The sequence below is a fragment of the Meriones unguiculatus genome, chromosome 3 (assembly GCF_030254825.1).
Source record: "Meriones unguiculatus strain TT.TT164.6M chromosome 3, Bangor_MerUng_6.1, whole genome shotgun sequence".
Taxonomy (NCBI): Eukaryota; Metazoa; Chordata; class Mammalia; order Rodentia; family Muridae; genus Meriones; species Meriones unguiculatus.
In genome coordinates, this window is record NC_083351.1 from 146,498,901 (window position 1) to 146,525,689 (window position 26,789).

Here is a 26,789-nt window from a genome sequence, read left to right on the forward strand (position 1 = left end):
CAACTCACTAGGAAGGCCAGGCTACCCTTAAACTTGTGATCTTCCTGCCTCAGCTCTTGAACGCTGGGATTACCGGTATGTTTACCACACTTATATAAGGAAGTACTTTAAAAATATTCAGCCAGCCTAGTCTATAAAATGAGTCCAGGACAGCCAAGACTATACAGAGAAACCCTGTCTTAGAAAAAAAAAAAAAAAAGGAAAATATAGTATTCAGTTTTTATGTGTAGGGGATGTTTTGCACAGACATACATGTATACCATGTTCCTGGTGGCCACAGAGGCCAGAAGCAGCAGCAGATCCCCTGAAAGTGGAGTTAGAGACAGTTATGTGGGTGCTGAGAATCAAACTTCGGTCTTCTGAAAGAGCAGAATGCTATCTGAGCTATCTCTCCAACTTGTTCAAAAATTTAACAGACTAAAATTTAACTGAGCTATCTCTCCAACTTGTTCAAAAATTTAACAGACTAGTAAACTGAATCCAGCACACTGTAAAAGCAGTATGTAGGAGAGAAGGTACAGAAGAAAAATGACTTTTAGAAATAAAGAAAACCAGAATTCTTTCTTTAAAAGATGAATGCCCAAGATGTCCCAATTGTTGATTAGGAACCTAAGTTGTGGACAACAGCCCCATCTCTAATATTATGCTGCTTCTCAGAACTGTTTCCTTTTCCCCTCTAATGCAAAGCCTCTGCTGAAAGCAAGAAACATTAAAGGATTCACCGTTCTTCTAGATTCAACTCCTTAAAACTTAGTCTCCATCATTTCCTGATCCATCCAGGAAACATTCCTTGGATTTCCAATACTTCTTTTATACATTCACTTTCGAGTTTTCCATCTAAACCTAGCTGTCCTCAGAAATGTAACACATTAGTGTAAGAATCACCAGGAAAACTAAAAAATAACAAGCCTCTTGGAAGTCATAACTGCCAATACCTGTTGCTATGGAAAGCTAAGGATAGTACACTCTAGCTAAAGGAAGACACATAAAAACCGACATGCACAGGAAGCTTAAGCATCACAGCAAACACAGTTAAGAAAGAATGAACCAGAACATGGAGACTAAACTTAAAAAGCAAAGAAAGTGAAGTTCATGTCAGAGACAGTTCCTGTTCCCATTACTATGGAACCCACTTGGACAATGAACTGCTGATTGGCCTGCTCTTTGATGACCTCCTCCCTGAGGGGGGAGCAGCCTTACCAGGCCACAGAGGAAGACAATGCAGCCACTCCTGATGAGACCAAATAGACTAGTATCAGAAGGAAGGAAAAGAAGACCTCCCCTATCAGTGGACTTGGGGGAGGGGCATGTGCGGAAAAGGGAGAGGAAGGAAGGGATTGGGAGAGGAGGAGGGAGGGAACTACAGGGGGGATACAAAGTGAATAAAGTGTAATTAATAAAAAATTTTTAAAAAAGGTGAAGTTCATACTGTCAATAACATTTTTTTAGAGGTTCAAACTCCAGCTCTTACACAGGAATAGGAACTTGACACGGAGGACAAGGTAATGCAGTCTGAATAAATGTTGGCTCAGCTGGCTGTTCCCAAGGGCCTGTAGGCTGATGCTAAGATTCAAATGCAAAACATTGTAAAGTCAGAAGGGCTATCTCACACAGCCTTCCTAAAAACTAGAGAACTAGTTCTTATGGATCTTATGCTCAGACAGGCTGAACTTCATCCAAATGCTCAACTAAATGTGCTTACTGAAATATTTTATTCCATCTGCATTATAAAAATCGTTCCTCTCCACACATACTATGAAAAACTGAGGCACATGGCAGGTTTAAAAGCTAGAACTAAGGCAGCAGAGCCTCCTCAACCTCCTGCAAGCCTAAAGAAAAATGAGAAACACTTAAACTCCAGCATCTACCAACTGAATGCCATCTCCCGTATGTTCCTCATTACCTAAAACCTGACATAGAGCCAGGACTCAGTAAGTATTGCATAAATGAACAACAAAATAAATTAAGAAATAGCTGTATGTCTAGCCATACTTGAAGGAAAACTAGAAAATTAATCTAAATACGATTATCACACTATATTTACAAATATTTATTAGTTTCTCCCTTAGCCCCAATCTTCCTTCCAGTCCTGGGGAATGAACCCAGGGTAATGGAGATAGTGGAGAAGTCTCCACCACTGGGTAATACAGCAGCCTTTTATGAGTTTCTTAAGATAAAAGACAAAGTCTTGTTTTCCTTACACCCCATGTCCAAGCAGAGTACTTAGTAATCTTAAAAACACCTTATATTGCTTATGGAAAACTTACTGAAGAAAACACTACTCACAGCAAGATATTATCTCTTTAACAATGTCCTTACCCTGCCAGTCTGCTTTACTAATGCTTGATCATGACATGAAGCAGGACACAAGTGCCCACATTTCTCCAAAACCTTTTGGCAAGGTTGATGACATGGTGGACATGGGCCAAAGTGACAGCGGTGCTTTTCTTGACTTGTGTGATGACATGTTGGTGGTTGACTAAATCAGAAAGTCTTTAAGTTACTTTTGAGAACTAAACAATACATCTAACATGCAATTATTTAAATACCTTCTGAAATCATAGAAAAGAAACACTATGAATACCATTATGAATAGAATACCAACACAATATAAAATTAGAACACAATCAAAATCAGGTAGGAATTTAATGCTTAGACATCAGACGTTGGGCTGTGGAAAGCTTCATACCAACCTGCACAGCTCTTTGCACTTGGGTGGCTTTGTGGTCCGCTCTCGGCCACAGGGTACTGTCAGCTTTGCGCTACCACAGTTACACTTCACATCTACAGTTTCTGGGCATGGATAGCAACTGCCTGAGTGGAAAAAAATTCAGTATTTTAAAAGACATAGATTAACTTACCAAAATGCCCATCAATGGTTAATCAATAACCAGCATACTTGCACAATTCACAATAGGATCTCCTGCCATTAGAAAGCAGCACTAATGTGACAGTTCTTAGCACATTAAGCAAAAGAAGCTATGCACAAAGGCTACATGCGTCAGTGTTTAATTCCACATATATAGAGGAAACAGGAAAAACTAACTTTTACTGTTCAAAATCAGAAGAGTATTCAGGGGATACACGTGCTGAGAGACATCGGTAGAGTGTGTTCAATGATCTGGATTCAGTGCACGATCACATTCACAAGTTTCATCACACTACACACTTAGGATTTGCACATGCTTCCTTATGGACACTAGTTCTAAACAGCAAATTTAACATGTTACTTACCCTCAACCACAACAAGCAAACAAGCGGTTAGGTCCTTGCAGAATCTAACACTAACAATAATCTTCTGGCCTGTTTTCATACATATATCTATCCAAGGACACTATTTTGACAAATTACCCCCCAAAGAGCCACTTTTCTCTCATGAACTATGACTGGCTATTAATAAGACAGAACAGTCACTTTCTATTATTTGTGCTTCATAAAATACTAAATTCTAAACAGTCATCTTAGAACATGATTCTAAAATGTTTCTCTTCTAAGCATTTCCAAATAAATACTAGGTTTTACTTTTTATTTTCTCTATTCAAAAATATGTGAAAATAAAACCATAGAAAATTTCACTTCAGCAGGGCATGGGATAGTCTCATTAGATGCCTCAAACCAGCATCAGCCTATTGGTACAGGATTATAGCTGTGCATCACAATATGGCAACCTGAAGAAAACCTTTCCATACAGCCTACATAGTTCTTCCCTATGAATCTCTGATATTATCTAAAGGACTTTCTTCCTAGTTATTTTTCTAGTTTTCTCAGTAAGGAACTCCATCAGAAATAAAATAATAAAGAAGGGAAAGGTCCTCAATTAATAAGTGAAAATGTTTAAAGGAATTATTTCCTAGATGTCAGGATCAAATGAAATACTATCAAGCAGTTAACCTGTTTTTTTTTTTAAGTCAATTAATAGAAAATAGACTGGTATAATGACTCTAGAAATTAAAAAAGAATTACAAAATGAATTAACAATATGATTCAAATAATAAGAAAATGAAAGAAAAAATCACAGGAAAAATGTTTTATTATAAAATTATTAACTTTATACTTAAGTGTTTTATCAAGCATAATCTAGTGAAATTTCAATCTTGACAATAAAATTATCAAAGTTATCCTAATCTACATGATCAGGTTTTATTTTGATCTTTCCAAAGAATCTTATACTTTTCAAATTAGGTGGGGATATTTATGTTGCTCTCATTTAGTATATCAGTATCTGTACTTAAAATAGTTTCTAATCCACACTCAACAATTCAGAGAACTTATCAACCTTTTGTTGTGACAAAATTATAGCAACACTTCTTTTTTTAATTAAAGCTTGCAAACAATTTAGAAATAATTTTACCTAAACAGTCTTTCTACTGACCAAAAAAAATCTATTACAGAGACTGGTATGGAGGCCGAATTAAGTCTCAGCAATTCTCATTTCAAAATTAAAAAGCAGAACAAATAGTAACCAGTGGGCTAACAGCCAAAATGGGAAGGCTTCCAATACCGCAGAGACACACAGACGACCTTGCATCTAAATGAACTATGTATCAAATCCACGTATATTCACCACACAATGTGCTGGGAGGATTCTCTCTCCCTATGAGTTTCAGTATAGTTCTGATTATAAAGGCAACCAGAATAATGAAACCAGTGAAATAATGATTCCACATATGAAACTGGGTTAAACCAACGTTCAAAGTGATACAACCATCTTCTAAATTATCATTTTAGGTACAAGGAAGAATCCTTGGGAGCTAAAAAGAACTTTCACAATAACAAAAGTCATACACACACACACCAAAAAAGCATGGATCTGATCAAATCTCTGAAGGATAATGAAACATATTTTAAAAATCCCACAGAGGTAATCTGTACAATTGAGACTGGGAAACCAAACAGCTACCTAATTTCTTCAGTTAAATCATAAGGCATTAAAAAATGAGAGAAATGATAGATTTACATCTATCATTCAATGACCATATTCTATTCTTATTTAGTTTGTGAGTCATAAATCACCTAAGAACTGTTATAACAATTTCCACACCAAATATATTGGTGATGAGAAGAAATATGTTATTTTTAGGTTAAGATTCTACTTTTCAGATATGAATAATGAAACACTTATGGAACTGCTTCAAACGCTAGGAGAAATACACCTAAGATTTCTCCACTAGGAGTGATGCTTGCTGCAGCCTTCCTATAGACGCCATTTACCAGATGCAGGACGCTCCCTTCCTTTTCCACATAAATTGTTCTGGATAACAAAAAATCTTACTAGATTACTAATGTTGAAATAAACCCAACTCAATGTGACATTCTAGTGATTTGGACAACTAATGCCACAGGACTGGATGGCAGGACTTCTAAAGCTTTAATACTTTTACAACCATATTCATGAGTTAGACTTGTCCTTGTTTTGTCAGATAGTATAAAGTTGACATTCAATATAAACTGATTGATTTATAGATGCCACATCAAAAATCAAGTGTGGAAATCAAGCAGCCTGGTTACGCTGCTGGGAAGAAACTGTGCACTGCTGATTCCCCTTCTACAGTTGTCGTAAGCCATCACTGAAAAAATAACCTACTTGGCCCTGCTCACATTCTCTTTCACCAGAAACTATTTCTTAACTTACTTACTTACTTGCTTGTTTGCTTGCTTCCTTATTTGTCTGTCTGTCTTCTTGTGGAGGAGAGGTGGCAGATGTTTAGCCTGTGTGTATGTCTGTGTACCATGTCTGTTGCCTATGGAGGCCAGAAGAGGGTGCTGGGTCCCCCAGAGACCATAGCTAAATGGTATGAGCTACGAAGGAGGTACTGAAAGTCAAACCCAGGACTCTGGAATTGGGGATGGGGCTCATAATTGTTCAGCCATCTCTCTAACCCACCTTCTCCCCAGCGTTTCTTTAACCCACCGTGTCTCTGGCATCATGTCCTCCCATTCTGTCCTTCTGAGCAGTGAGTACTTTGCAATCCCTGCACTTTTACCTAGAGCACACAATATTCTCATTTCCAAGTGGCATGAATCCTTACTTTTTTCAGGTTCACTCTCAAATGTACCTTTTCAGAGGCCTCTCCTTCACAGTTTCTAAAACAGTACGCAGCATCTTCAGTTTGACTCTCATTTTCTTCTAAAGCTCACCTCTACCTAACATCTACATAAATTCTCTATATTCTACTGAGGAGGTGAAATACCCTCATCAGAACAAGAACGTTGGAATGTCACTATAATCTAGAACATAATTTTCAAAGGTGATCCAGAAACCCTGGGGTCCCTGAGACCCTTTGTGGGGGAGGGGACTTACAAGTTTACCATTTTCTAGAAGCTAGTGACAAGTAATATTAAAATGGAAGCAAGAAATATTAAAATTTAATACAGAAGCAGATTTGTGAATTAGCTAAACTTTAACAAGCTAGACGTTAAAGATATTTACAAGAATATAAAACAATAACATCTTAATTAGCATTTCTGAAGAAAACTTAGTTCTTTATCAAATATAAAAAGCCATGCTACTTCTATCAAGAAGTAATGGGATAATTTTACATAAAATAATTTTAAATAAACCACTTTAAATTATTATATTTTATTTTAACATCAAATACAACAAATGTAAATGGATAAAAGCCACTCATTAACGTTTCACGATCTCAAAAAGTATAAGGAATCCTGAGACTAAAGTCTCTCAGGCATAAGTAAGTTATTTCATATAACTCCATAAAAGTATATAAAATTCATACTACAACCAAATCTATGAATGCCTTTCTTAAAAAGTCTCCATGGGGAAGGTTAAAAAGGAAGTAGGCTCTACCATCATGGTATTATAAAATGGATACAACCTACATTCAGACTTGGGCTTGCATATTGCCACACCCCTTCCCTGGGCATTTCCCTGTCATTTAGCTACAATTGCATTGTTCAAAAACAGAAATACAGTGACTGTCCTATCTTCTCCTCAGTGTTAGGAAGCCCAAGTAAGACAATGATCTGAAAGCTCTCCATTGACTATACACTAAGGAAACACAAATATAAAATGACATCTACTGTGAAGCTTTACCTCTGTGGCAGACAGACGGACATTTATGGTTTCTACATCCTAAAGTCCGTCCACAATTTTGATCACAAGGTGGACAGTTTCCAGGGCAACACTGAAGAGAAAGCAATATATAAAGAAGAATAATTTAAAAGCCCACACATAGCACATCATTCTGAGTCACTTACAGAATTTTAGAAAGCAAAAAAGTTTTCACTCTAAAGATAAGATTTTTCAAGAGTATTAACATTATTCTAATAAATACTACACTATATTAAGAACTTACTAGTTTAAGTAGGTAATGATTTAATTTAATAAAACCAGGCTAGAGCCCCTTGCCTCTTATTAATTATTCTGACATAATATTTCCATGATAAAATTTCACTTACTTTTTCTATGAAGAAAATTGCATTAACCCAATGATTTGATCAAATTCAGTCAATTATCAGACAATGAGTCTGGCTAACATAATTTTAAATTAAAATAAAATTGGCTGAATGTATAGGCTGTCAGTTATTTTCAAAACACAAGATTAGAAAACAATTAAGAAAAGAAGCAAAGGTGAGCCCCCCCCCCTTAACTGTTACTTCCTTTATTTCTAATCTCTGCGGAACAGATATTACCTATCTGAAGTTTTTATTCATTAATTTCAGGCAACTACTTAGAATCTATATTATCAATTTAACTCTTTCCATATCTTTTCTCATATCCAGTTTTTAGTTTTGTTTTTAAGGAAACACAGGCTATGATTGTCTTATAGAAACTTCTTATAGAAACTTGGGGCTGTAAACATATGAACAAGTTTCAGTACTCAGAATTATACCTCACTGAAAAGCAATTAATGAATTATTTAAAACTTCTCAACTAGACAGATATTTGCTGAGTAGCAATGTGTCTATTACTTAGTAGCAGTAGAGAAAAAGGTTTTAGTAGTAGTAGAGAAAAGGGTTAGATGGTCCATGACCTGAATAGGATAACTGGCATTTCTATGCATGATAAAGTAATAATCATATTTGCCCTCCTGTCTAAACATCTAAAAAACCTGACTATAAACTGGAAGTTACAGATTTCAGAGATAAGTCACACAGCGTAGGACAGTTCCTCAAAAGGGAAGCACAAAGGGTGAGCCCCACAATGCTATCAGCCTAGACCTGCAGGCTTCTAGGCTGTTGTACAAGAAGACTGCAAACAGAATCTAGTGATCTGAGTTGAGCACATAAATGCATAGTTCATGTAGGCCAGAATGAAACAACTTATAGTGAGATAGTGTGCTAGCATAGAGAGATCTCTGCAAACTCCAGAGCAGACCCCTTGAGTCTTTGCTTGAACACATGTGAGAAATAACTTTAAAACCCCAAAAAGCACCAAAGAAGGAAAAAAAATAGTAATTTCTAGAGTTCACAGGGCTAGGAATAGCTTGTGTTCCTTATACTCAGTATGGGAGAACTTTCTGATACGCAGGCACCAGCAGAATGCTAGCAGTTATTACCATATTGTGAGAGCTTATCAATCCCAGACAAAGGTTTCTCTGGCCATGAGGCCTATAAAGAACCGATAATTTCTGAGTAATGTATTAGCCCCAGAGCAACTCTTTAATAGTATTTAAAGCAAACAAACGCAAAGGAAAGGTAAAGACTTAAAGAAAAAGAAAAGCATGTAAAAAAAATGTCTGCATTGTCTAAAAAGCAATAGAAAATTTCTGTAACAGGACAGGAAGCAGAAAAATATAATAATAATAATAATAATAATTAGTATGAGAAAAATCAGTCAAAAGACCCAGAAATGAGAACTGATATAAATAGTAAACAAACACATTAAAGTAGGCATCTACGTATAATAACGAGCAAGCGTGCAAAGCGTTTCTGCAAGCTAAACCAAAGTCCCATCAACTCCTAAAGATGAAAATAACAAAAATATGAAGGATTGAGAAAATGCAAAAGCAACCGGTGAGACTGAAGACAAAACTATATAAAGTATTCAGTATACTATAAAGAAACATGAAAAACTAAAAAATAGAGCATTGTTGAGCTGAGAGACTTCAAGGAGCATACATGTCATGAAGAACTGAAGATGGGACAACAGAAAAAACATATCTGGGCACAAGGGTCTTTTCTGAGACTATATCTCCAACCAAGAACCATCATGGAGATAACCTAGAACCCCTGCTTAGATGTAGCCCATAGCAGCTCAGTATCCAAGTGATCCAAGTGGGTACCCTCTAATAAGGGGAACAGGGACTGTCTCTGACATGAACTCAATGGCTGGCTCTTTGACCTCACGCCCCAGGAAGGAACAGTCTTGCTAGGCCACAGAGGAGGACAGTGCAGCCAGTCCTGAAGATACCTGATAAGCTAGGGTCAGATGGAAGGGGAGGAGAACCTCCTCTATCAGTGGACTTAGAAAGGGGCATGGAGGAGATGAGGGAGGGTGGATTGGGAGGGAATGAGGAAGGGGACTATAGCTGGGATACAAAGTAAATAAACTGTAACTAATAAAAAAATAAAAATTTAATTAAAAAATATAAAAAAATAAATAAAAATTTGAATATTGTATAAAGTTGATGAGAACTATAAACTTTCAACTCCAGAAGCTAATTCAGTGAAAACCACACTAAACATAAAAATATATTATTATTATTATTATTATTTTCAGAAAGGCAAAAGAAAAGTATTTTCTCATATATTAAAGTGAAAAAAAAATACTGGCCAGCACAATAAACATTTTAAGGGGGTCTGTGAAATAGAAAGGAAACAGAAAACAGAAAACCTGTATCTAAACAAAAAGTGAAATGCCTTGATACATATGACAAATAATTACTTATTCTTTCAAATACATCTAGAAACTAGCTACTGAGGCTGGAGAGATGGCTCAGCAGTTAAGAGCACTTGCAGCTCCTCCAAGGGACTTCAGTTTGGTTTCTAGCACCCCTGCCAGGTGGCTCAAAACTTCACGTAACTCTACCTCCAGGGGATCCAGTGCTCAAGCCTGGCCTCTATGGGTACCCGTAGAGACAGAAACACATGCACATAAATAAAATAAATCTTTAAAATTGTAACTATTTAAAACAATAATAAAAGTAATACTTGGGGTTTTTGAAACACAAATTATATAAAACACAAGAGTGTCATAAACTAGGTCAAAAGAAATAATATAAAATTTGAAGGTCATTGTAACCACTCAAAAGAAAGGAAAAAGGGAGGGAGGAGGAGAGAAGAAAGAAAAAGTCATAGCTAATAAGCAAATAAAGTAGATAAAATGGAATCACTGAGAAACAGGTCAAATGAGACAGGAACAAATGGATAAATAGAAAGCCACTAGCATGATGGTTAACAGACAGGGTGTGTGTGGTGGGACACACCTTTAATCCCAGCACTCAGGAGGCAGAAGCATGCAAGATCTCTGTGAGTTAGAGCACAGCCTAACCTACCAGTGAGTTCTAGGACAGCCAGAGCTACATGGTGAGACCCTGTCTCAAAACAACAAACAAACAAAAAGATGGTTAACTAACTTTAAAAAACACATTAACTCTAAGTGTAGCCAAATTAAATGACAAATATTGCCACACAGATTTAGATTTAGATGAAATCTAAAAGCTATAAGGAATGTACTTTAAATATAAAGAGATGAATAGGTTTAAAGCCTAAAAGAAAGAAAAGATACACAGTAACAGTAAATAGAAAAAAGCTGAAATCATTCACATTTCACTGAATTTAAGAACCAGGAATCTTGCCAAGGAACAAAGGATATTTTATAAAGAAAGAAAGAAAAAAAAAACATATAAGAGCTACAATTCTATAGAACTAACAAAATATTTCAGTCAGATTCACTCCAAGCCAAGAATCAGTAATAATTTCTATTATCATCTAACCTTTGTTAGGAGTCAACTATCAAAATACTATCAATCAAGCACTGCCAATGACATCTTCAATCAGAAAACAGAAAGAGCCCAAAAACCGAACTGAGAATTAGCGTGAGAGACAAGGAGACTACTCCAGTCTTTGGTGTTCTGTTCTGTCGGGACAAAGCCATGCTGTATTAGGTCAGGCTGCCCTCTACTCACGATCTTTCTGACTCTGACCCCTGAATTACCCACATATGACAATACATTCAAAAACTGGCATGATTCCCCATGAACACAAACTTCTGGTGTTAGTCTAGAATATTTACTAGTAGTTGGTACAGGAACATGCCTGAATACTTGAGAACTAATTAAAACGGTGCTCACCACAGTCCCATATCATATATGAGAATTTTTCCCAAAAGGAAAAATTCAACAACTTTTAAATCAGTTTCCCAAGTTTATCACACATACCTTTCTCCTACATTGATGCTTTTGACAGTCCCGCATTTTAACACATTTAGTTTCACAAAGGTAGGTTTTATGACATGGCATTCGCTTTGTATGCTTTCCACAGCGACATTGCTTTTCCACTTCCTAGGCAAAGTACCAAGAGGCAATGTTAAATTGATTAATGTTAATGTTTTTCTCCAGACTGAAATTTCTGTAATTTCTAAAAGGATAAAAACATTAGTAGCAAATGTGTATTAAAAACTAAGCTAAAACTGAATCTCCTAAAATACTTGTTTTACTTTATTCCTCCAAATAGGACCTTATACAAATTATGAAATTTAGTAGAATTCTGGTATCAAACAGTAAAAATAATGAAAACATATTAAGACAATTTACAGAAATTCCAGCCATAACATCTGCGCATGTTGTCTCGGTACAACAAGATAATCAGACTGTTTAGTATGGTTGAAACCAAACAATATATATATTTAAAGTCTCAAAGCTAGGTACGGTCTGTTTCCATTGCATCAAGGCTAAATTCATCAGAGCTCTAAATATCTTCTGGTAGCAAACATCCAGACACTGAACTATGCAAATGAGAACATTATAGCCTGTATCAAGGAAAACAATAAAGGGTAAAGTTCAAATTTGATTTCCTGCTCAATTATACAAATATATTACACAAAATGATTATGACACGGACGTTATAAAAGTAATGAAAAACTTCACAATACAGTTTCTTCTGATAACTTTTGGTGCATAGCTCTTGAAAGAAAGTGTATGGGACACAACTAACTTGTCTGCATGTTTCACAAGGACCTCGGTGGCAACGCTGTGAACACCTATGGATTCCACACTCAAGTACTTTGTCACAGCTGTCTCCACAAGTCGGTACATCTTCAGTACAAGGCAATGAAAACTCTGAAACAGACAAAATGTTAACGCTAAAAAAGATAAACCATTATGAATCACTAAGTTTCCTGTTTATTTCCTGAAGAATGACAGCTCTTTTGAACTCTAAAAATTCTATAACCATATAATATTAGAAAAAAATTAACTTCAATAAAAATAATTCCTGGAGCTGGAGAGATGGCTCAGTGGTTAAGAGCACTGTCTGCTCTTCCAAAGGACCCAGGTTCAATTCCCAGCACCCACATAGCAGCTCACAACTGTCTGTACTGCCAACTCCAAGGGATCTGACACCTTCACACATAAAATAAAATTAAATAAATTATTTTTAAAAATAATTCCTAATATTTCTGCAAGGCTAAACCCAAATTCACAATCTCTTACCAATACCTAACTACAGCCAACAATGCCAAGCTTATCTTATTTGTTTTTGTTTTGTTTTGTTTTGTTTTTGAAACAGAATCTATTATGTAGCCCTGGTTGTCCTAAAACCCATTATATAGACCAGACTGGCCTAGAACTCAGAAATCTACTTGTAAAACACTGAGAGATTGCCACAATAAACAGAATTTTCTTTTTTAATTTTGTGTGTCTCAAAGGGCAGAAAAATATAAACTTTAAAACACTGTAAAACTCACTTTTAACAATAACATTATGACAAGTAGTAAAAACAATCTTAGAAATGAATCCTTCTAAAGGAGAGTCAAGAAGGTTTACTCAACCACCACACTGCTGCATAAAAACAACCACAAAGCTCACAGGGTAAGTGAACTCCTAGTGAAAGCAAGAGCAGAGCCTCCTTCAACACCAGTATGTGCCAACAGATGGACTGTAACAACTAATGATCTTCCGATGATACATCATCATCACTCAGACACCACAGCTGATATGAGGGGTCACTCCATGTGCATGTACTTTGTGGATACAGACAGAAGTACAGTGACTGCTGAATAACATCTCACAGATGGGTTTCAGCACCCCAGACCTTCTGTGCCCAGCTGATCATCCCTCCTTCTCCTTAATCCCTGATTCCTGTCACTGTTTCACTTTTCCAGAAAGGCATGTAGTTCGATTTCTACAGGATACATCTTTTTCAAATTAGCTTGTTTCATTTAGTAATAAACATTAACATTTCTTCTGTCTTCTCATAGCTCAAATCGCTCATTTCCTTTAAAACAAATCTTACTTGATTTCTGACATGGACAGGACCTCTTCCCAGAGCGAGGACACGCTCCACAAGCACCAACATGACAAACTTGCTCACATGTATGATTACCACATGGCAGTGTCTTTCCACATACCTAAAATAAATGTGCTCATCAAAAGATTAAAACTACAAAAGAAGGCAGAATAAAATGCAACTCACTTGCAACCCCAAAGAGCTTCATTATGCTTCTGACTATTCTGTTTATGTCTAACAAAGGAGTCATATACACCTGTGTGTGAACATTTACACATGTGTACTTATTTCCTAGGTACCAAAGAGGGTGTCGTAAGATTATAAGAAAGGACAGATATATATTCAGCTTTCTATGACCACCCACCATATTCCCAACCAGTACTAAACCCTTTCCAAACCTAGAAAAAGAAAACCCACAGAACCAATTCTATTTTCTCAATGGCATGATCAAGAGGAGAATGGTGGTAGCTAAAGAAAAAAAGAAAATTGAAGGGGTAAATCAATACACTGAATTAAAATCCAGCAACTAACTGGGGGGGGGGGGGTGATTTTCCTCCAGTAATTAAGCTATTAATTGAAAACTAGCTGTATCTGTCATTCCACCTTAGCTTTTATTCAGCTACCCTAACAAACACATGTGCTTTCCAGTCATCTGTTTCTACACTCTTTAAAACCCACCCTTCAAAGGGCACCAACACTTACTTGATCACAGTGCCACACTGGACTCGCACAGCTTCTTTCTGCTACTTTTTTGCCACACACACATTTCTGTCTACTAACTCTTGGACAAGGCTGACAGTTTCCTAGAATACAATCACAAGTTAGTCCATAAATATAAAAGCAAAAAGGCAGCTTTGACTTGTTTAAGGTAAGAGTCCTTCACGTCTGGTCTTTTACCTGCATGACAAGGATTTTCACACTTATGATGCCCACAGAGCAGTTTCCGCCCGCATGGCAGCTGACAGGACCACTGCTTGGCACTGCACCGACGAGGGAGAGGTTTTGCTTTCCCACAGTAGCAAGTAGTTGTGACCATCTTTGGACAAGGAGGGCAGGGACCTAGAATGAAACAAAGCAGGATGGGGGATGTGATTAAAAGTCAGTAAACAAAACTTCTATGTTGTACGTTTTCTTCTCTACCTTTTTCTTCATTGCTACTTTAAAGGGTAATTTCTCCTTATATTTTCTCACAGTAAACTTCAGTTCAACTTGGATAATTCTGTTTGCTTCAACATTAAGAAAAAACAGCCACCCCAAAGCAACTACTGACACAAAAAGAAACTCACCTGGATGGCACAGCAGTAAACATTTATGGCCACAAGGAGGTTTAAATTCTCTCTCACATACTTGGCCACACGAATGAGGTACAAGCCATGGATCTAAAGGTGGATCTTCTACTTTTCCACAGTAGCAATAATATCTACTAGGTGTTTCTGATCTTTTGTATTCAAATCTACATTTTGGACTACAAAAAAATTTTAATTTTATTATTACAAGCAACATGAGAAACAACAGTAACAAGATTATATCTTAATTTTTTTGTTAGGTAAAAAAAGTAAATTCTTACTAAAATTTCTGCATGAATAAATTTTACTAAAATTTCTGCACAATAGAACTTACTGAAATATGAAACTATTTAATATTCACTCTCCAGTACAAGAGCCAACAAACAAATATGGCACGTGAGATAAAGCTATGCATAAAACTTGGCAACAAGCACCTTTTTTATATGTATACTTTTAAAAACTGACAATAGTCGCATATAGTTAGTTACTAGACCTTAAATACAGATATCCACAGTGCAACCATAAAGAGAAATCAACATTAGCTTTCTACTAGCTGAGATTTTTCAATCAAAATTTCTACAAAATACAATTTTGCAGTATGCACCCAGATTTATAAAAGACTTGGTATTTTTAAAAGTTTGGTTATATAGTCTATAAATAAACAAAACAGTAAAAGAAAAATTAAAAAGTAATCAGATTATACAGAGGCTAAAGACAGCAAGAAGAAACATAACAAAATCTTAAAATTAAAAGGAAAAAATTAAATGTAAGCAAATAATTTCCTAATTTTTCTTTTTTAAGCATTGATGTTTTTATTTTATGAATATTTTGCTTGCCTGTACACATATGGATTAAATACATGCCCAGTGCTTACAAAGACCAAAAGAAGGTGTCAGGTGCCCTGGAATTTCAAACAGCTGTGAGCCATCCTATGGGTGCTGGGAACTGAATCTGAGTCCTCTGTAAGAGCAGTAAGTACTCAAAAACACTAGTCATTTCTCCAGTTCTGAGAACTTCCTACTGTTAAATGTGTAACACAAAGTACACATATTTCAAGTTGACTTGAGTCAAGGAAACATTTAAATATGATTTTATAGTCTCTGCTACAGCAGAATGAGTTAAACATTACATCAAAGCAAACTTGTGTACTAAAAATGATAACCTTCAACTCTATCAAAAACTCACTTGTAGTTCATCAAATTCCTAAAAGATGCTCTAAGCCTTGTTTCTTCTCAAACAACAGTACAGTCAATGTATTGCACGAGGCTATTTGCATCACCATTTAAATCTGTTCTGTGTAAAAATCAGTGTATTTTCATTGTCATGAGAACATGCTGTCCTTCCAAATACATACCATACAATGTCCAAAATAACCAAAACATATTTGTTCTCTAATTAAACTTCAAAAACAAGGTATGGAGAGATGGCTCAGCTGCTCTTGCAAAGAATCTGAGTTAATTCCCAGATCAACATCACGTGGCTCACAACAGCCTATAACTCCAGCTCCAGAGGGATCCTGATGCCTCTGACCTCTGTAGGGGTGCCAGCACTTATGTGCACATTCCCTCAGAGACAAACAACATGCTCAAATAAACACTTAACTATGATTTTTTAAGTAAAAATGGAGAGCCAGTGGCACACCTCAAGTTTCTAGACAACTGACATTTTGTTAAGTTTCCCTTTACTAAAGGAAAATGACTTTCTTGTGGCTTCTATGAAAAGGGATGTGTTTAGATGGTTAAAAGACAGCTAACTATGCGCTACACTGCCCGCCTACACTGACAGAACTACTTTGGAAAGGGTCATGTGTACAAACACACATGTTTCAATTAAAATGATTGAGTACCAACATCCTGTTACTCAATAAATACTTATCTTAAAAACACATAGTATAAGCTCATTTCCATAAGTAACTACTTTATCATAATTCTTACCAGTTTCTGGCTATATCTTGAAAATAAGTAAACAGACTAAGTTCTTAACTAGCCACTTATTTTCATTTACTATATTCAGAATATCTGTGCAAATATTGAGAAGGAAGGAATACTACACAGGAGATTACACTTTGTCCTTTCAGGTCTGGGAGAAAAGTACATTATTCTGGTAACTGACACTTCGTTCCTCTATGGAAAAGTTACTACTTAAAACAGAAGTGAGTGATCAAAAGGACATGTGAAACTCAATTCTCTAAAACAAACAACTCTGAATATCAGCTTCATCAGCACCCACCGAACACTAAAATCTTTCTGCCATAAGTAACAGTAACAAGCAAGGATGGACTTCAAACTTAAACTCTTTCAAAGCACCAAGTGTTCAAACAGCAAGCAGTCCACCATGCTGAACTCAGTTGGGAATATGAAAGGTCTAAATTTAAAAGAGTAAATCCCTAGGCTTCAAACTCCAGCTCTACATCTTAACAGTGAGAGGAACGTGGACTCACCACTGCTCTCAGCTAACTTCAACATGCTCTGGGGAATGGGCAAAATCTCGAGACTGCCAAGAATTAAACGGTTTTTAAAATTATACCACTAATTGTACGAATATCTCAGTATTTATGATATCTCATGACTCAAAACCAGACTTTAATAGGCCTAAGGTTATACAATTTGGGAGTTATTAGCAAAAGAACACTACCTTTTACATTTAAAACATCAGTTACAAAAATTGTAATATAAGCATATGCTGCCCCTGAGCTACATTTAATTATGTTAATGGTGAATCTACCACTCTAGACTAGCAGAGACAAACAATTTTATTTCTCTACTTTGTCTTAAACATAACAGAAGCCCACGGTCCAATAATCAGCAATAATAAACAAAGTTGGTAAAATCGACATAGATAAATTAAGATATCACATAATACACAAATACAATTGAGACTGAAGATCTGACAGGAGACCATAAATTCAAAATATTTTAGATGATAAGTAGTATGATACTAGTGTATACTAACGGGGATTCCATGACAGAGGTAACAGATTTTGAATGAGTCTCATTCAGCCTCATAAACAAGACATTTAGAAGCATAGCTAAAGCATTATTTCACAGGAAAAACAGCCTGCTGATTTATTAATTGAAAGACACTAGTATTTACATAAAAACTGAAAGGAGAACATTAACGAAATCTTCTATCTTCACAAACTATATAAGCAATGGAAAGCAAAATAGATTGAAATTTCCAGCAACATAACTTCTGATCTATAAGGGTCTATATTTATTTATTCTACAACTTAAACCCAATGAACCATAAAAAAAATTACCATGGCCAAGGATAATCTTTCTTTCCAAAATCATCATCTGTCACAGAAGATACAAGAAACTGGCTGTCTTTAGCCCACTTCTGAATACAGGGCATATGGAATATACAGAAACATCCTGAACAGCTCCAAACCTAAAAAAGAGGTGTCAAAATTTATTATATATAACTTTTGTTAATTAGTTAGTTGTATAATACTTTAAAATGATTATCACACACTGAATTACTTTCGAGTTACCCAAAGACTAAAAAACAAAACAAACTTCTAATATCATAGAAGATTTGATTTTTAAACAATGTATTTAGGGGTATAACATTTGAAAGAAAAATATTAATCACCCTGTATTCAATTAGCAAGAAAAACAGCTATAGCTATCAATCTGAATGATCTCTAATACATGTGTGTATACACATATTCATACATATATACTGACACTAATAAAATAATATCTTTTAAAAACATTACATAAGCATTTATCCTTTTCAAATATACCTATACATTTTATCATATAGATTTATGTACCATAATTTCATCAATTTCTTATTGCTAGACATCTATTATTCCCTAATATAAATAATACAAGAAAATCCTGGCCATACTTTATGTGCATATAATCTGTTTTGTTATAAGAAAACAAGCAAACCTTTAAGTCTAACACTTAACACAAAATTCAAGTAAACTGAGCAATTAGTGAAAATATATACAATATAAACGCTTAAGGAAGAGCCAGTGAGATGGCTCAGCAATTAAAGGCACTTCCTATGCAAATGTAGAGACCTGAGTTTGATCCGTAGAACCCACATAAAGATGAAGAAAAAAGCCCACAAAGTTGCCCTCTGGCGCTCCCAGATTTCACTGTGGTACACATGTATTCACATACATTAAAAAAAAGGCTTAAGAAATAATACTAAATTAATTTTTAAACCTACCAAGATTTTGATATAACAAAAATTCAGTTCTGTCTCCTTTCTACAACTATTTGGAAAAAAAAAAATCAGCCTGTACCATAAAGCAGAGAGCAGCATTAAATGAAAACAAACAGTTAATTCCTTAGTTTTGATTCCCCAAAAGGGTTATTTAATAATCTAGGATATTTCTTTCTAAAATAACCTAGAGGCATGATTGGACAAGACAAGGAAGAAGAAATGCCAGAGGTATTTTATAGAATTCATTACTCCTAAGGCCACAGCAGTGCAGTACTGCAGGAAGCCCTTTAAAAGAACAACTGTAAAACATGCTTTTCTAGCTCTAACAAACACCCTAAGTGAGACATTCATCAATTCCCTGGAAAATGTTATTCCAGGAAACCTGAGCTCCTCAGTGCTGCATTTTTCCTGTATACTGGCTGAGTCAGTTCCCAAGATGGACAAACAACCTTGAAAAGGTGGGTCATGGAAGCAACCTGCACAGAGACCAAGCACTCAGTACAGTGAGAAACAGATGCACTACTCACCCTGCAGCTGAAAGCATGAGAAGCTAAGGGGAGGACACCTGCCGCTACTGCCCTGCCCCAGCCCACCTGCGTACCTTAACCTCTGCTTCACTCTAATGACCAGAGCATTTCATTGGTGCTCATCTCTCTCTGAGCAATGCTACCAGTACAGGATGAGTAGAAGTCCTAGAGCTGAGTCAGTCACACTCAGCTGTCCTCCTCTCTAAATGCTTCACTGATGCACTTTTATATTTATGTCAGCTTCACAATCAGGCAAGAGCTCTTGTAACAGCATCAGTTACTCTGTCTTTCCCCCTAGTGACCCTGGCCACTTCCCACAATGCTTTCACCTTTGTCAGAAGAAGCTAATAAACCTTAAGTGTCACTCTCAAGTTCTAGTTCCTCGAAGGCAAAGACATGGCTTTATTTCACACCCACTGAAAATATGCAGCTCAGCGGCAGACCATTTGCCCAGCATGCATGAGGCTCTGACTAGCTCACAGCACAACATATTAGCATTTTATATTTGTAGGAATCTCTAAACAGATGCTACAAACAATGCGTCAGAACTAAAATATTTGTTTCAGATATCAAGAGTGCTAAAAATTATTTAGACATAATTCCTTCAATTTTTCAAATTTATAGAATGAAGATTAATTCACATAAAACATCAAATAAAGAATTTTTAATCAAACGTAAGTGAAAGTACAATAAATGGCTAACTACTATAAGTATGAGATATGACACTTGGGGAGAGACATATCATAAGAAAAACTTACTGCTTGGTTTCTCTTGACTGAAGCAATACAAATTAGGCATGTCATAGCTCCTGCTTGAAAAGCTTCATTCAGATACTGTTTTGTTCGCTCTAGTTCATGTAAATCTCCATCTTTCAATTTAAAAATTGAAAACATCACAGTAAACAACATCTGAAAACAGCACATCTTTACCAGTAATCAAGTTATATGATAAATACTGAGAAATTTTAACTGCAGAAAATTTAACTTAAAACCTCAAAGCTTAACAAAAAAAAAAAAAATACTCAATGAACTGACAAGGGTTTACTAAGACCACGAGGTAACATCACTTTAGTTCTCTTGGTGGCTTGCTTTCTGATTAATAAATCTGGTGGAGGCAAAACCACCAATATGGCAAGTAATAACATATCCAGAAACTCATGTGTAATGCAAGTTTTGGTGTCTTTAAAAACTCAGTTATGTTATATAAATATGTTTTTGTTTTAATCCCAGGTTAGGATATGGGGCTGCCTCAGACTGTCCAAGGCAGCAGACTATTTGCCTCGTGTAGGATCTGAGAGGCTCTCTGCCAGCTGCAGATAGTTTATATCTGAGGACTCGAAAGGAAATAAATGCTAGAGTCCAGGGGGTGGGGGACTCCGAGAAAGAAGGTGACTGCTGTTCCCCTGCTGTTCCTGTTAATGTTGATGCAGTTTGAGAGGCTGGAGATACAGAGAAACGAAGATTAGACTTGCCCCAAGGAGCCCAATAACCCAAATCAGCAGGAAATAGCTCAAAATAACTATGCCACTTGTAAGAGAGTATTAAACTCTAGTTTAATAGGGTTTTCTTATGTTTCTACCTTCCTTCTCACCCCTTATCCTTCCTAATGCCTTCCAATACCAAACACTAGGTAAGAAAGAGGAGAGGGGAAAGGGGGCGGGGTTCTCTTTGGCTACTTCTGGCTAGTTAGGGTTATTGTGATCTTTGGGAAAATACCAATTTCAGCTGTCAGGCTATACAGGAGTCCCGCAACCCAGCAAACATCAAGTGCAGCTGCAGCACTCTTCTTTCTCTATCTCCTTGAAGCATCCCTTAAGTGTTCATTCCCCCCTCTCTCTCTGGGCTCTGGTATTTATACCCCTTCAGAGTCCTCAGAATTCCACTAACTGCAGCTGCCAAAGACCACACCCCTCTAGTAAATAAAAAGCCACTGAAGGGAAGGGTTAGCACCTAAAACACTCATAATCAAATCCTGTGCATGAGAAAATACTGAGGTTACTAGAGTACAACACCATGATACATGAGACTATGCTCACTGCTCCTGCTATGAACAACAGTACATGTTTTTTTTTGTTTGTTTGTTTGTTTTTTTAGGGAAAACAAATTACCAGACTGTATTTCCTTTAAACAGTTATTAAGTAGTTATTTCTAAGCAGGATAAACTACTAATACCTCAGTGTTATACATGAGAAATCTGAGACACAGAACAAGTCAGTTACCACTAAGTGAGTCCTCAATCCCTGTCCTATGCTTTAATAAGGGGTTACTGAGAAGCAGGTCCAAGGGAAAAAAAAAGTTAATAAAAGAATGACACAACAGCACTTGAAAGCACAAATAACACCAAAAGGGTGGTAATTCAAGTCATGTCAGTGTAAGAAAAATAAGCTCACATGCCTTCAGTATAAGTAAAATAATTCAACACAAACTGACTGAATTTCTAAGAAAAGGAGGTTAATAAATAAGCTTATATAAGAACAAAATTTACCACAGCAATAATCTAGTTCAACCCAAAATTTGTTGCCAGAAAGGAAAACTAGTAAGAATCTTAGTTCAATTTCTAAAATCATCTAACTAAGCACAGAATTTAACAAAAGTGCCCTACGGTAACATAAACATAAATGTCATTTATGGTGTTAAAGAACAAACGTAAAGCACTCTGAAACTACAAAATTACTAAAGACATGTTTTTATATTGACATTTAAGTTTCTAAAATATCCTTAAACAGAATAACTAACTATATTTAGTATAGTTATACTGCTTACACTGATTTTTAAAAATGTGTGACATTTAAAATTTCATCAGCTTATTCACACAATTTAACAGATAATTCATACACCTTAAATTTAAAAATTTGATGGTATAGTCTTATAAATTAAAGTCTAAGCTTATTCTAGGTAATTTAGGTAACATTTCTCTGAAAATTATACTATAGTTTGGCTACAGCAATGAAGTGCATTATCTGGCATGTCACAGTGGGCACAGAATGGCACTTCAAGTCACATATTCTAAAATGACCACAGTGGCAAGTAAGGAAATATGAGTTTGAGGAGGTCAGAAAGTACCAGTTGAAAGCAGTCAGAGCAGAAAAAAACACCTAGAACTTTGGAAAGCCCCATAATGCTTCAGAGTTTTCTCTTCTGTCAAATACGACCCACAACCACACTGTGAGTAAAGTAGGCCTGCAAGAGATGAAGCCAGTGTTCAAGGAGAAAAGGGGATACTTAAGAAATTGAGCAGAGGGGAAGCTGAGTAAGGAGGTAAGATGGGGTAAAAAGCAAGTTCTAGCCAGACAGAGCTATATGATGAGACCCTGGTTCAAAAATAAATAAATATTTTAAAATTTACCAAATAAAATCTAGGCGGCTTGTGTTCTATCTAGATTGTGTTTAATTCGTGCCATGTATACACCATCTCTGCTCACATATTTCTGAGTTAGAAGACTGGAACGCTACTAGGTAAGAAAACAAGAAAAGTCAGCTTTTCTGATGTGAGGTATCAGTGGGTGAAGATGACACACTCTTTAGACTAAAGCCATGCAAGTTTGAAGTCAAGAGAAGAGAATCACAGAAATACAAAGCCTGAGACCAGAAAAATGGGAGAGGTTCTTGGTAATGTACCAATATTCAACTCACCAGTGTGGGAAGGGCACCATTTCATTACTCTGGCATCTATTAAATTAAAACACTTCACTGCTGCAGTTTCCTCTACTTGTCACATGCATAAAGCAGAATATATAGGAATAAGAATCCAAGCATTGATGTATTTGATACAAAAATTACTGAGAAGAAAACAGTGCTAAAACCTCATGAAGCATGCCAATAATATTATTTTCTACTACCTACAGTGAAAAAGATATTTCACCTCTACTAGAATGGTTCAAGTGAGGTCCTCTTTGCCATGAAGCTTAAGATTGCTATTTGGGAAGTCATCCAGAAGTAGGAAATCCTCTAACCTTAAAGTTGCTCTCAATTGCTTTTATTTTGCTCTGCTTGACATTTTTGCTGAACTTCCTTAATTCTTCAGGAGGTATGGTAACTTTCTTAAAGAATGCCTATCAACCTTTGCAGTTTCATCAGTACATGCAGGTTACCCACTGGGCACCAAAAGAAAGATGGATTGGGGTGAGGGCACACTACATGACTCAGCTTGAAGACTTACTAATTCTAGTGTTCTTATACTACCTTTATTCCACCTAATATACAAGCTCTGCTATGCTTGACCCTGTTGGACTAGCAATCCTCATCTCAGTAAAACACTATGTAATAACTAAAGGGCAAATCAGTAACAAATATAAAAGAGAGTTGATATGGAATTATGATATAAGGCCTATGCCTAAAGAAAAACAGGACTTTTTTAAGCAGAAAAATCTTTTTAAAAGACAAGGAAAGAAAGACAATCAGCTCCAGCAGAAACTCTAATACTCAAGCTTACAAAATGCGTTAGACATTTCAGTAGACAGTACAACAATCTGACAAGCAGTGCTACCTCACTCCAACCACTCTACAGTACTTACCACCACTAGACACGTCACAAATAAGAGACCTGAGCCAATGTGAACATGGTGAACACGCGTCAGACACAAGCAATAATGAATTCCAAAATCAGTCTACTAATTTTCCCTCATAAACAGGTACAAGAGCAGCCGTCTTGTCTGCTTCAGAATGGCCTTGCTTTTATACAGAAAATAAAATGAGCCCAATAAAAGTTCGGAAGCTAAGCAATCATGTTTAAGCCAACTTCGCCATTTACTAATTGTGTAATTTTAGGGTGAATCTTCTTTCCTATAAAGAGTCATTTCCTGAAATTTTTCTGGTTTTTTTTAATAGTTCTAACAAGATTTTAAAGTGAAAAAGAGAAGTGAGACTATAAGCATGTATAACTAACATAAGACTATATAAATAGCATGAAATATATCTACAGAAATACTGAGGTGTTAATGTTTCTAAGGACATGAGTATAACTAACATAAGACTATAAATACCATGAAATATGTATAAAGAAATACTGAGAGATGTTGTTTCTAATGACATGAGTATAAAATTTACCAAGTGCAAGAGTATAGATATTAATCTTTGAAATAATTATTTTAATAACCTGATATTAATCACCACACACCTCTCTTACATTAAATAAAAGCAGGGAGGCGTATTTTAAGCATAACCCAAACACAAACAACAGATAACAGATATACATGTCAGGCCTTTAAAGATTTAATTTTTTAAAAATAGTACTGAAAGTCAAATGTGAGAAATAAGACTATAATAATAACATCAAGAAATGAAATGGACTTTAAGGCAACTTTAACGTGATAGAAAGAAGAAAATGAAGACTACCTTGAAAGGGTCCCTGAAAACCCTGTGGCCCAAGAGCATCACAAACACCAACTCTACCTATTTCTCTGAGAGCTAGGGTTATAAAGAGCATTTGCCACACAATCTACTTTATACAAAGGTTAGTATTAATAACATATAATTTAAAAACCAAAACATACTCAACCTCACAAGATGTCCACACTAACAGTGAAAAGTTATCCCGTGTAATATTTTAAATTATAATTAAACAATATCAGAAATATACTTCTATTCATACTGAAAAGGTCAACTGTCAACATAATACCTGTGTGAGTAGTGTATGTTATGAATGTTTTAGCAACGATTTCGCCCCGTTTTCCCTCAAGGTCTTCACCCCCTTCTTCTTCTGAGGAAGAGCTCCCTCGATCCTCCACGAGCTTTCTGGCTGCAGCTTGATTGGCCTTCTTGATTTCCTCAAATTTCCTCTGAGACATTAGCTCTGCTTAAACAAAAAAGAAAGAGGTTTCATTTCTGCAAATCAGAGTCCTCACAAACCATAGCATGATGTAGAATGACACCTCTTGTTCACGTCAACAAGACTCTAGTGTATTTGACTACAATATCAGTTTTAAACACATATTTGAAAGTTGCCTTTAGTCACCTATCTTCTAACAATCTGTGAGGGGAAAAAAAAATCTAATTCCTTACCACAGACCAAAGAAAACAACATGACAAACACTAACTTTAGAAGTATTCTACCAAAAGTAATCAAGACACAGAGGCTAAAAACCTAATGACAAATTCTAAAGTATAGTAATGGTGCTGAACACCTCATTAACAGTCTCAAGATAAAAATACCAACAAAAAAATGTAAATGGAAATGAAATGTTAAAACACTGCACAATCTGGGGATGGGGGCACATACCTCTAACCCTAGCACACAGGAGGCAGAAGTAGATCTCTGTGAGTTCAAAGCCAGCATGGTCTACACAGAGAGCGCCCGGACAGCCAAAGCTACAAAATATAGAGACTCTGTCTCAAAAAAAAAGAAAAAAAAGAAAAAGAAAAGAGTACAATACAGGTATAATAACGCACATCTTTTAGCCTACTAGCACTTGTAGGAGACAGAAGCAGGTGGATCTCTGAGTTCAGGGATAGACAGAGTTAGCTATATAGTAGGATACTGTCTCAAAAACAAATAATAAAAATCACTAAAATATATTATACACCATGGTTTTTAAGAAAACATATATAAAATATATAAAAATATATTATACACCATGGTTTTTAAGAAATGGGTAACATCTTCAGTGGAAGAACCCAGAATGACATGAGGTGGTACTTCTTCAAACCAGTCTCAGGAACCCAGTCCAGCCCACCAAAGCCTTTGCACAATTGATCTCCTGTATTCATTAGCTGCTTAGAAAGCTCAAAAACCTTCCAGCCTTTGAAGTAAACTTGACATTTTTGAGGTCACAAAATGTTACCATGAAAAACATGCTTCTAACAATTTCATTCCAAAAAAATATAAAACAGGATTGTTCTACTACTGTCCAGAAAAAGGATGTGAAATAACGTTTGAGTGAGACCTTCTCATTTCTAGAGCTTTCTCTGTACTCCTCGTTGTCACTCAACTACATAAGAGTACAAAGCAGATAACTCCCTAGCACATGTTCCCAATGAGACTTCCAATTTCTGGCAACTGTATTCCAGCTGATAAATGTTGTAGACAGCAATGGTGTTTTAGGAAAAGACTCAAGCCTGCTGAATTATAAGCACTGGTATTCAATATTAAGAGGATTTAAAATTTACTATTCTAAATCACTAACTAAAAACTTACTTCATGCATCAGGCTGATGAGCACTATCAAAATAAATCTCACTTTAGGTGGTCTATTTGTACTTAATGATATTTTAAATTTTACTTCCCTTAGGGATTGTTTTCCTTACTGCAGCTAATCTGATTGGTGATTGTTAACCAAAACAGACTGTTTCAGATAAAAATGGAAATTTATATGGTGCTTACTTTAGAAATCTGAGTACTAGGAGAAAGAACAGCAGAAACTACGGTAAGATAACTGTCTCAAAATTAGAAGG

At 35.9% G+C, this 26,789-nt stretch overlaps 1 protein-coding gene across 1 annotated transcript in view; it reads right to left on the reverse strand.

Annotated features, from left to right (window-relative positions):
• Nfxl1 (nuclear transcription factor, X-box binding like 1) overlaps positions 1-26,789 on the reverse strand; it is a 43,985-nt gene that overhangs the window by 15,101 nt on the left and 2,095 nt on the right. The window contains exons 3-15 of the mRNA XM_021654652.2: positions 25,019-25,192; positions 20,161-20,270; positions 17,953-18,083; positions 14,694-14,872; positions 14,305-14,466; positions 14,110-14,210; positions 13,414-13,528; positions 12,115-12,239; positions 11,340-11,462; positions 7,052-7,142; positions 2,694-2,814; positions 2,320-2,479; positions 1,472-1,563 (exon numbers count right to left, since the gene is read on the reverse strand). Coding sequence (XP_021510327.1) covers positions 1,472-1,563; positions 2,320-2,479; positions 2,694-2,814; positions 7,052-7,142; positions 11,340-11,462; positions 12,115-12,239; positions 13,414-13,528; positions 14,110-14,210; positions 14,305-14,466; positions 14,694-14,872; positions 17,953-18,083; positions 20,161-20,270; positions 25,019-25,192 — 1,684 coding nt within the window. The remainder of the gene's footprint in view (positions 1-1,471; positions 1,564-2,319; positions 2,480-2,693; positions 2,815-7,051; positions 7,143-11,339; positions 11,463-12,114; positions 12,240-13,413; positions 13,529-14,109; positions 14,211-14,304; positions 14,467-14,693; positions 14,873-17,952; positions 18,084-20,160; positions 20,271-25,018; positions 25,193-26,789) is intronic.